Below are 13098 nucleotides of genomic sequence, written 5' to 3'. Positions count from 1 at the left end.
CAGAACATCATATTTTATCTTTGCAATCCACTATTATTTCTTTTGGGATTGGTTGACAGAAACATCTAAGTTGTGTTACTCTCTTTTATCATGTTTTAGCTCGAGCCGGTTCTTTCTTGATTTGTGTTTGGCAGGATGATCTTATTGGCAACGGAAAGGATACAGTCAGCTTTAGCTACCCAACTCTGATCTGATGGGAATGAGATGTATAACAGTCTGACGACTTGGATTGTTAGGATCAAATCTATTTTCTCCAAATTCATTACTTACACGTGTTATATAATATTTTATGTTAATTAAGATAAATTTCAAGTTTAGCTAAAATTGTTTTATCCACTTAAAAATGAAATAAAATAAAATCAAAGCTCAAACATAATATTCTACTAGCATAATTATATTTTATATAAAAATTTAACATACGTGATTTAATTATGTAAAAAGTTTCACATATACATATTTTGATTATTTATCGCACACCAATCAAATCATTTAATTCAAATTACAACATCATCATTCATATATCTATTTTATTTGTATCAAATAATTACTGAAAAGGTAAAATCGTCATTTACAATGGTAATACTACAGTTCCTATGGTTAAAGCCACAGGCAAGCAGAAATAACATCTCGGTTCTAAGATCATTGATGCTCTGCTCCAAGTAATCAATTAGAAATGAAGGATCCATATTGATACCCTGTAAGAGCTTGGGTCATGGATGACCCGAGATATTAAATAGATAGCCCAAATCAAAGTAACTCTGTAGGAAGGGTTCAGCAGAAGCCGGGCAGGTGAATGCCCGGGATATCTTCCGCCGGGGCTACCAGACGCTCAAGCCCTCATACAAAGTCCCCGGGAAGCTTTTCACCCAATCTACCTCAAAATCAGCACATCACTCGAGTGCACCAGCATGAGCTGTCTTATTTTTGACAATCATTACTGTCAGAACCACAAAAGTTGGCGTGTCAGAGAAGTTGTCAGAAACAGTGTATGGACATCTATCTTGCTATAATTAGCAGGTTGACACTGAAAATAAGGTAATCATGGGATTTTCTCCTATAAATAACAAGTATGTATTACATTTGAAAGATTCTGGACATTTCTGATATTCTGAATTCTTAAGCATTTTGTGTATATCCTCACAAATACCCGCCTTTTCCTTCATCTTCAACCTTCTAACTTAAGCATCGGAGTGACCACGCCGAACACCCATCCGATGCCCATTCACGAGTTCATTTCATTGTTTGCAGGTTATATTTGAAGGCGCATCACCAGATATCTTACTTACTCATTTTCCCAAATCACTCTTATCAAGATCCGGTGTATTGTCCCGACCCAGCTCACCCAATTCACCCGGATATCTTCACATATATTATCTGAAACCTAGTCTGAGAGGATTTGCACAAATACAGTCATATCAGCACTAATTTGTTTAGTATACTCCGAAACATGTCCGTCCGTCCATCCACGAAAGCCTAGAAGAAAATTGAAGCATAAATTTATAGTTGTATCTAAACAGTAGCAGACAATAGTAAGGTAAGAAATATTTGATACGACAAGAATAAGTGGACATAGTCCAAAGTTTGTATCTCCACATAACATGACAGAACTAACAAGCTGATAAGACAAGAATAAGCGGACATAGACCAAAGTTTATATCTCCACATAACATGACAGAACCAACAAGCTGATAAGACAAGAAAAAGTGGACATAGACCAAAGTTTATATCTCCACATAACATGACAGAACTAACAAGCCCATATAAGGAGCAATCTAACAGCTTTGATGCCTATGTGAATAGGAGAACTCAGTTCTCTTTTACAAGCATAGAGAAATTCAACAGTCTAAATAAAACAAATACGAGTGTAGTCACTCTAAATAACATAATCAGACCACTCAGATATATGTGATGTGTGGTCCATTGTCAAGCTAGGTATTTTATCTAGCTTAATTGGATTCTCCTTCCCTCCAATCAATCTAGCAGGGTTTCCTACAGCAGTCGTTCTAGCAGGCACTTGCTTTAACACCACAGATCCTGCACCAATCTTAGCCCCGTCTTCAATTTTAACATTTCCCAAAACACAAGTTCCTGCACCAATTAAGACACCATCGCCGATCTTCGGGTGCCGATCACCAGAGGCCTTCCCAGTGCCACCTAAAGTCACATTATGTAAGATTGATACATTATTCCCAATTACTGCGGTTTCTCCAATCACAACTCCTGTCGCATGATCGAGCAAAATTCCCCTACCAATCTTGGCTCCTGGATGAATATCTACCGCAAAAACTTCGGACACTCTATTTTGTATCACCAGGGCCAAGATTTTCCTCCCTTCAGTCCATAAATTATGAGCTATCCTATGAGCCTGGCATGCCAAGAATCCTTTGAAATTCAAGAAGCAGTGAACGTAGCTGATACAAGCTGGGTCCCTTTGCTTAACTGCCTTCAAATCATCATGAGCTGCTATCATGATTTCTTGATCCCCCACGAGAACCCCCAGGAAAAGATCATAAAGGGTACAGCTAGGCAAACTAGAATCACACAATTTCATAGAAAGATGATTCGCTAGGGCATTCTCCATGGATCCATAAGACAAAATTGAACGGAAATACCAATTTGACAGAATGGGCTCCTGTTCAACATCTGACCTAGCTTCGTCCTTCATCCGTAGCCATAAATCACCAATCTTTTCATCAGGGTCCACGTTCGTCTCTTCCAAAACAGTGTGTGTGTTCGTGCGGAGGATATTCGACGTTTTCCCCGGAATGGGTACGCAAGAAACAAGATCGGGGAAATGGGGTCTGCAGTATTTTACATAATCACTGAAATCACGATCATCAATCTTTGGATTGGTCTGGGAAGTTTCTGTTCTGGAGGAGCGTAGACAAGTGGACATGGTGTAAGCGTAGAGCTTCGGAGGCTTGAATAAGGGCTGATGCAGCAAAAATGGGTACCGAAGAGAATTTGTGGACATAGAAATGAGGGCGAAGGAGATTATATAATAAGAATCGGAGTAAGGAGAGAGATTTATAGAGGCAGAGAAGTGGACAGAGAGAGAACTATCTCTTTCTTGCACGACAATTTACTTGAAAATTTGCAGATTGAAAACAAAATGCAAATTAATTACACCCCTTCATCATCTTCCTCTTAACAATTTATTTAAATTTATATCGAAGAACAAAACAAATCTCACAATATAAATCTTGAATATTGAATGTTGGGGATTTAATAAAATTAAATTTATAAATCATGCTTTTAAATTAATATATCACAATACGTCAAGAATTCATATTGAATTATCAGAAAATATAAATAACAATAAACACGTACAAGAATCCATTGATTGATCTAGCGGCGGAGTTATGGATCTTCTAAGATAACAGAGAATTGACCAACTTATTCTTGTCTTAGATGGGAGAAGAAGATAAATCTAGAATATGTGTGCCGTATATATTCTGTGTTATTCTCTGTACCTCAGAGACCATAACTTTAGGGGTATTCGACACATCATAGAAGACTTAATTGTGTTGGATTTCTATATATAAGGTGGATCATACTAATTTATTTAATACTTTTAAAACTCGTAATTAATTGAATCAGCTTATTATATTCTTTATTAGATAGCTTGTCCATGTATAACTAATCAAATTATGTGAGCCAACAAGACAATTCCAACATTGAACAAAAAAAAAAAATTGATGTAACCAAAAAATTACCTCGAGTTCGGTCTTGTGAGAAAATCTTCAACACCTTAAGACTCGGGTCAGATGTATTGGGTCGGGCCGGATCTGCATAAATCAACAGCTGTTAGGGGGCGTCATGAGTGTTTTTGGCATGATTTCTCCGATATTTAAGTCAGATACTCAAGAAAATATAGACGAAAAGTGCAAGAATAAGTAATGTTGAGTGTGAATGTGATTATTTTTCAACTTTTCATATATAGAAAAGAAATAGAAAGAGATAGACTAGAAACGACATCTGTTTGTTGAAAGGTCCCGAATCATAACGCATACCTGATTATTTATAGTCGGTAGAGAATTGAATTACCTTATTGAGCAATGACCTCAGTTAGGTAAATTTCTCTAAGGGAATAAGTTGTTACCGGATTTACGCTGACCTTTATAACATTTTGGCAGCTTTAAGTGTATCCCAAGGTCCTCGAGATTTCTTTCCTTATCTTTAAAGATTCGTATGTGTGTTCCATCTTTACCAGGATCATGTATATTAACTTCCAAGTTGTTGGTGGGGCTCATGTAGGGTTTGGAGAGGGGTTGGACTCTCCATCATACCACCCTCCCCGACCATTGGCCCGAGCTAGTCTAGTCTCTCCTTCGCCGAGCACAAGTTATTTACCGATATCTAGGTTCGGGTAGGGGAAATGCTTCCTGACGGAGACGGGTAAGTACTTGTAGGGAATTGAGAGAGGTCAGATCACATGGGGTCGGGTGCTCTTCTAATTGTGCTCGGATAAGAAATTGAGAGAGGTCGAACCACATGGGGTCTTATGCTCTTCTGATAATGCTTGGGTAGGAAATTGGACCGTTGAGGGAAGAGCAAGGTGTTGGAGTAGATATCATGTAAACCAACGGTTGACTAGAGAATTTATCGACTCGGTTGTAATAAACAATCTTTATTTTAATATAATTTACATTTCATGGTTTCATTTCACTTTATCTGATACTCATTCAATCGACATAGATAAAGTCATCGATTATACTTTAATACAAATGAATCATAATTCGATCTTGAAATTAATTTGTAAACACTGTATATTCTAAATTCGTTCCTAGCCAATTCAGCCGCTTAAAAACAAGGATAAAGGCCGCTTGAACTTGAAACTAGCATATGTGATATTGTATATCATGTTTCAATGTAAGGGCATAGAGAAGTCCAATCATGTAAATGAGTAATCATATGATGATTCTACCGAACAACCCTCCCTCGAACTTTACAAGTGGTTATCATTCATCGAGAAGAAAAGTAAGTGGTTGTGATTGTACATAATTAGTCCTTATGACCTGAACAACATCGAGAATCTACATACTATGATTGTGCTTTGACTCGTTTACCGACTCCGCGAGGGTCACAAGGTGGTGAGATTGGGTGCAATTGCAACATGTGTAGGAACCAGTGCATTGTAGTCGGGAGTTCGTCTCTCACTTACGGGTGTGGATATCCTATGTGATCTAACGAAATAGTAGTGCATGAAATCTTTAGCAAGAGTGTAAGATGTGCATTAGGGACAAGGGTTCTCTAGTTATGCATGTGATGACACTATGAATATTTCATGATTGTATCACATAGCTATCGAATCTAATATGCAACCCTCGATGAACCAATGGTTGCAGATTCGATCGAGATATATGAGATGAAGAGACAGTACTGTATGTTAATCATAATTGATTGGTTCTTGCAGGCAGTATCAGTGATACTTAGGAAATCATGGGGCGATGTTAGTAGACGCTCTTACCATGATTCAATAGTTTTAATCAGAAAATGCTTTCTAACATTATCATGATCAAATGTTGATGCATGTAATGAAACAAATTAGGGTAAGCACGAATAAATAAAAATGTCCTGAATCACAAAGAGTTGTGAACTCACGGATAGCTGTATCCCTGAACTATTGAGAGTTACACAAGCACTGGATCATTTGTTCTCGTTGAGACAATAAATTCAAGGAGTTGAATTTATATAAAATTACGAGATAGTAAATTCAAGAAATTGAATTTATGATCATTAAAATTTAGAGAGAATAAATTCAAAAAGATGAATTTATGAAGGATTGAGAATTTAAAATATTAAATTCAATGGTTGAGTTTATTAAATATTAAATTAAATATAGTGGAAAGCATGTGTAATGGGTTTGTAGGAGTACAAGTTCAACATGTTAAATAATTAAAATTATTAATGAACTTTAATATAATTAATTAAACTTGTTGGACGATTTGAATTAATTAACTAAGTCCATTAAGTTTAATTAAAGAACTCTTAACCCATAATTAAGGTAATTATGTTAAGGAGACCATTAACCATAGTCTCCACTACTCATCAATTTCGAAAATCCCTTTCCTCCTCTCTCAAGTTTTTCGGCCACTTCATAAAAGAAAAAGGGTTTGAGCCGTCTTTGAGTTTTTTTTTTTNTTTTTTTTTTTTTTTTTTTTTTTTTTTTTTTTTTTTTTTATCTCAAACGATAAATCTCTTGTAAATTTCTAGTACAATTTAGAAGAAGAACAAATGTTCTATTCGTGGACTCGATATGAGGATTGAAGAAAATAGTTCGTAACAAATACTACAAAAGCTATATCCGCTTATCCTGGAATAGTTGGTGTCTAGTGGTAAATTCACTAAAGGTAAATTCATAAACACCATGTGAATGTTTCTATTGTTTAAATCATACTAGTATCCAAATGCATTATTGGAATGTCAAATAAATTTTTTTTAAAACTCCGGTCGTATTTTTGGATACGAGAAAATCGATTACAACACAAGGTTGTGCTCTTCTCATGATACTGCTCTTCCATGGTGGTTACGGGTACGCAAAGAAAGAATATAGTTTTGTTCGGGAAAAGACATCACTCATTTATGGGCATCAATAATCAATCAAAAAAGTAGATTAAAAAAATTATCTCTATAACTATTTTCTGATTCTTTGAATCACGACTTTCAAAAGTATCATGATAATTCAACATAAAATTAGGGGCTGTATTTGTCAAATTTTAATGTTGTATTAAACCAATGTTTCTATAATATATAAAATTTCGTATGTCGGTTGTCCGACAGCTTCTTTTTTTTTTAAATAACGAATAACGCACAACTGTTATTCTTGGAACATACACTTAGAGCAATAATTTGCAAACTTCTTAATCAAGTAAACATGCCGTCAATTTCAAATACTTTATTTGTCTTTTTGTTAATTATACATTAAATCTATCGTTTTTCATTCACAATAATTGAATGGATACGAGCAGTTTGTGGTCGGATTACAAGGGTCCACGATATAGTGGCATCCGAAAAAGTTGACAATACTTGTTAAATGTGCGACATTAGTTGGATTAACATTGAGAATTTTATATATTGATTTGAATAACTTTTTCTCTTAAGTTAATTTTTTTAATCGAGTTAGGTTCAAGTCTCAGTTTTAATATGTTATAAAATTCAGGTTCCGATCCTGGATCAGACTCATCGTTATGTGTTGGACTGGCTTATAAGCCACACGATAATCTTTTTGTAACCTTCACGTTCCAGTTGTTAATCCCTAAACATGAGAGATCTGCGTTAAATTTCAATTTCTGAGGTTGAGTTAAGTTTAATATTAAATCTTTGATGCTACATATTTCAGTTGATTTTTTCATTTTAACCTCTATTTATTTTTCCATCTTAGATTAAAATAATATAAACTTTTTTTAGAATAAAATATTATAAAGTTTACATGTATACATACACTTGGTTAGATCTGAAGCTTATTTTGAACACAATTTCAAATATTGAATAGCCAAAGACATCCTATAAAATTGTATCAGGTGTGAGTATATCCAACATCTATATATACCAGTATCATGTCTCATGTGTTGCGTGTTTGTTCAGTCTATTTTTTTGGTTAAAAAAACAAGAAAAAACGAAGGTCAATGTAGTAATACAAAAAATTGAGGTAATAAATAGTACAAAAATTTGAGTAGTCAATAATTGGAAAATGAAATATATATTTAGATATTTTTTTGGAAATAATAAAAAATTATGGTAATCAAATTATAAAAGTTTTTTTTTGTGGGCATTGATTTTGTAAAATCATATTGGGTGTTTACAAAATGTATAATTTATAGTATATCGTCTTTATTAGAATTTAATATAATGAAATAATATATTTTTAGATGGGTAATTAAAAAAGGGGGTGAGATTATGTTGCGTTTATGACATTTCCAACTCTTATTTTTCATCATCTGTCATTCAAAATTCTCTAACTCATATCCTCTATGTGTTGATAAATACTCAATTTTTTTAATTTTTTCATTTCAAACACACACAGACACATATATAATTAAATAATTACACAACGTATCATATAACTAAACTTAATTAATTCGATAAGCTCGAAATAATGCATTTATTTTTTAGTATTGTCTATTTTCTATGCCCAAAAAATCTCATGTTTGTCAAGTAAAATTAAGTCGATAATAAGTATTTGTAATAAATTATGTTATGTATTTTTTTTAGTCATAACCTTTTCATTATTTCTATTTGGTGTTTAATATAAATAGTAAAATTATAATTAATTAATGAAAATAATAAAATAATTCAAATAAATAAATTAAAAAGATAAAAAAATTAACACTAAAATTATTTTAAAAATAAAAAAAAAATATGAAATAGACCACAAGATACATGTTTGAAGTGAAAAACATTAAAAAAAATATATTACTTTTCGCATAAAAAGTATTTCGGATCGAATAGGAAATTTGTCTCACAAAATTTACCATTGTGACAATCTCTTACGAATTTTCGTGTAGTGATTTTTTAATTTAATTTTTGCATAATTATTCAATTTATCAAATATAGCATCACATTCCACAAGATTTTGTAGATGGAGCTTATTGATCTCTTCCTAATATTTTTAAAAATAAATGACAATAATACAAATTAAATAATTAAAATATGTATTGTCACTTTGGAATAGACTAAAATTTGGCTATGGTTTTAAATTATATTGCTTTTAATATAAATAAAACAATAAAGTGGTTAGTACTTACCAAACAAAATTTTGTTACGTGACGCACTATGCGAGTTTAGTGCACTGCCAGTACAGATTCTATTTGGACCACATTACCACTTTAAATAATTTTCTAATTAAAATAATATATTTAAAGTAAGAATCTTTTTACATAACTAAGATGATTTACAAGAGTGCACATAAAAGTTATATCGGTTGCGGGTTCTATCGTTCTTTAAAAAATACTCTATTTTGATCATTTTATATGAGATAATTACACTAAAATCCATAAATCCTAGTAGAGAATAAAAGAATTGTAATTTAAAAAAATTATATATCAAAACAAATATTTATTCTCATATAACAGTTTTACAAAAACTCATGTGAGACCGTCTCACAGACAATTTTGTTAGACAAATCTTCAATCTGACTTGGTACATTAAAGATATATTACATTTTATGCTCAAAATATTGATTTTCATCTGAATTCTGGATCATATTGACTAATCTTACAGAAATATATCCGTAAGACTTTCTCACCAAAATCCTAAAGTTTAGATGGCGACAATGGACATATATTTTTTGAGAGAGACATTGGGTATGATTTATTTTTGCATTACGCATGTGAATGTATGATATAAGTCACTCTCATGTTTTGATTTGAATTGTATTCACCCTCGAGACATTACACCTTGTTTTTTTTAAAATATAATAAATATTTTCTTTACATTTTTATTTTTTTGTCCAAGACATAAGATTTAAAAAAATAAATATTTGCCAAGCCACAATCAATGTATAGGGAATGGCATATTAGCAGTTTTTTTTTATAAAAAAAATCCGTGAAAAGTTGATTTTATGTATATGTTTATGAATAAGTCTCTTATGAAACGGTCTCACGAATCTTTATCTGTGAAACGAGTCAACCCTACCGATATTCACAATAAAAAGTAATACTCTTAGCATAAAAATTAATATTTTTTCATGGATGACCCAAATAAGATATCCTTCTCACAAAATACGACCCGTAAGACCGTCTCACACAAGTTTTTGCCTATGTTTATATATAATATTAATGAATTTTATCTTTTGGTTATTTTTTATGATAGCATATGCTCGATTATGTGATATTTTCAGTCCATACTGTTAGAATTGATAAGGTTTATTATGATTTATCATATTTGCATCAATTAGTGAAGAACATGTATTGAAAAAGTGTATGGTGTTAATTTCCTAAACTCTATAATTGATCATGATAAGATGTAGACAAGATTTGTTTGATTTACTTGTAAAGATTTCCTGAAGATACAGAAAACATAATGCTTATATTATTCAGAGATGATGTCAGTTGTTATACCAGATTTTTAAGAAGAAAAAACCTAGTCATCTGTTTGTGTCAAGACAATTGCTACAACAAGAATATGTCAACACCACTATATTCATTCTGTTTTTTAGAGTTTCAATTGCTGGTTGTGTACACACATTCAAAGTTTCCTCAAATCATTACTCGAGAGAGGAATGAGTCGTTTTGAGAGATAACAATCTGCATTATTAAATGGAGTTCGATCGAGACGGAGTTGAAGATGAGTGATGATTGTCAAATGAAGTCTGCTGAACATGTTCTTCATAAAAGTGTCGTTAGAAAAGATAGAGTTTTTTAAGTTTGGCAAAATCTTTGTATGAGCATAATATTTTATGTTTTGTAGATTTACTTGTTAAGATCCTTGTGTCATTATGTTCTTTATTTTATTATCCATTAGCAAAATAAACAACAATAAGAAACAAAGCACTAATACTACAACATACTACATATTCAATTAGTATCAGAGCAGTTCACTATTTTTTTGTGTGCAGTGAGATCCTAAATCTCATAGACCGTAGAAGCTAAAACAAACATAGCCATATTGAAAACATCGCGATTCTTGTAATCTTTATGAAACCATTTCAGAGCAGCTCGAATAGTGGTCATCGAGTGAAGCATATGAAGCCAACTTGGACCTGGAACTCCAACCGAAACTGCATTCAAAGAATACATGATCAACTGACTTAGTGATCATCGAGGGACAATGCGCACAACACTTTGTCATCCAAAAGCGGAATTCTATCCCGAGTAAAAAGCATCCCATGAGCACACAACCACAGAGTAAAAACATGCTTGGGTAGCACACCTGGACGCCGCACCATAGTCGACCAAATCAGTCTCGGAGCAGGAGCTACATTCCTAAAGAATGAATAATCCAAGCCAAAAGTTTTAGAGGAGCACCAACCACTAAGCAAAGCAATTGTACTTGATACTCCAGACAAACCCCTTACAAATAACATAAATTTTATCTAAAGAGAACGGACAAAATAGATAACCAAAAACATTCCGCTCCATGTAAGACTTATCAGATAAATTATAAATTCCAGCATCTTATGTGACCAAGAATGAACTTTCCGAATAAGTGTATCAATAAAAATGCAATAATCAGTGGATCTCAATCTCTCCGAGGCATGATGAATCCTAAGATATTTGAATGACATGCCACTACAACAAAAATGGCTTTTCGCAGCGTGCAAATACTCTTTCCGCGGCGCACATTGCACGCTGCGAAATTGCAAGCTGTTGAAAGTTCAAGTTTATCCGCAGCGTGCATGCGCACGCTGTTAATACTACTATCAACGGCGTGCATATGTACGCTGTTAATACAACTATCCGCAGCGTGCAATGCACGTCGTTAATATTAAAAAAATCTAAATATTAGCGACAGTTTTTAAGACAACCGTCGCTAATTTGCGACGGTTAAAACGACCGTCGCTAAATTAGCAACGGTTACTACTCCGTCGCTAAGGGAACGACGGTGTTTAAATTTAGCGACGGTTACAAAACTGTCGCTACATTTAGCGACAGTTCATAAAACCGTCGCTAAATGTTGCGTAAAAATAAAAAAAAAATTACTTTTATAATTTAATAAATTTTAAAAAAAATTCCAATAAAACTATCATCTCTGAACTAACACTTAAAAAATTAACCAAAAATTTAAAAAAAAATGTACTTAAACCTAAATTAAAAACGTATATTAGAGAGAAGTTTAAGTGTTGTAGAGTGGTGTGAATGTGAAACGGAAACAATTTGCGACAATTAGCGACGGTTTTGAATTAAACTGTCGCTATTAGCGACTGTTTAATCATAACCGTCGCTGATTTACAACTATTAGCGACAGTTTAATAAAACCCGTCGCTAAAAGCGACGGTTATTTATTAAACCGTCGCCGATTTAAAATCGACGACGGGTTATTTTATACCTTCTCTAAATTTAGCGACGGTTTTTAAAACTGTCGCAACTTTAAATTAGCGACGGGTTAATAAACCGTCGCTAATTTAAAAATTCACCCATTTCAACAGCGTGCTTTTACTGCACGCCGTGAATGCATAGAGTATTAACAGCGCACATTATTGCACGCTGCGGATAGTATATCATATAACTTTCCGCAGCGTGCTTTTAATGCGCGCCGTTAATATATATGTTATTGCATTAAAAGCACGCTGCAGAAAGTATATCATATTTACAGCACACATAAATGCACGCTGCGGATATTACTTTCCGCAGCGTGCAGTAACGTTATTTCTGTCAAGTGTAACAATATTAACAGCGCACATATTGATGCACACCGTTAAAAGTACTATTCGCAGCGTGCTTTTAATGCACGCTGTTGATGATGCGCTGCGGAAAGTCATTTTTGTTGTAGTGTGCAACCCTATGCAAAATTCATACATGCAATCAAGTCTCTCATCTCCACATCATCTACCTCAGCCTCTGATAAATTCTAGACTTGAGCTTGTTCATATGTAAACCAGGACATCTCCCAAACATATCAAGAGCCTTTATAATATCATAATATTCTTTTGTCCATACCATACAAATTAGAGAAATTGATTATACTAGTCCATTTCAAAGTCATAATTTTAAAAATGATCTTTATTATACATTTTATATTATGTCTTATATAATTTAAAAAATCTTAAAATACCTTTTTTTTTTTTTATGAACACACATGTTCCATTCATGATTATTGTATTATTAAACTTAGCACATCATACTAACTAACTAACTAACTAACTAACTAACTAACTTTTGTATGTTAATGTGACATAAAAAAAATTTCACAGTTTTACCATTCATAATATTTGTTCGCTAAATTTGTTGGTGTTGATTTATTTGTAATCTTTATAGATCTTTCGATATTTTCTGATTTNGATTTGATGATAAAACGTTTAGTCATAAAAGACCATTCAAAATTGAATTCATACTACCACTTGAATGGCGAAATTTGAACTTTAAAAGCTTCCATAAAATTTGAAGAACTTCCATCAACAAGTAGAAAAATTGTGGTAGCTAAGATCACACACAGAAA

General features: G+C 33.0%; 1 protein-coding gene across 1 annotated transcript; it reads right to left on the bottom strand.

Moving 5' to 3' along the window:
* Positions 1-1621: 1621 nt before the first annotated feature.
* On the bottom strand, positions 1622-3060 carry LOC140965134 (serine acetyltransferase 1, chloroplastic-like). The gene has a single exon (XM_073425199.1). The coding sequence runs from the start codon at positions 2972-2974 to the stop codon at positions 1874-1876; it is 1101 nt and encodes a 366-aa protein (XP_073281300.1). The 5' UTR covers positions 2975-3060; the 3' UTR covers positions 1622-1873.
* Between the last annotated feature and the right edge of the window lie 10038 nt (positions 3061-13098).

Source organism: Primulina huaijiensis, chromosome 18 (genome assembly GCF_012295235.1).
Source record: "Primulina huaijiensis isolate GDHJ02 chromosome 18, ASM1229523v2, whole genome shotgun sequence".
Classification (NCBI taxonomy): Eukaryota; Viridiplantae; Streptophyta; class Magnoliopsida; order Lamiales; family Gesneriaceae; genus Primulina; species Primulina huaijiensis.
The sequence above is the reverse complement of the archived record's forward strand: the minus strand, read 5'-3'. Positions and strand labels throughout refer to the sequence as shown.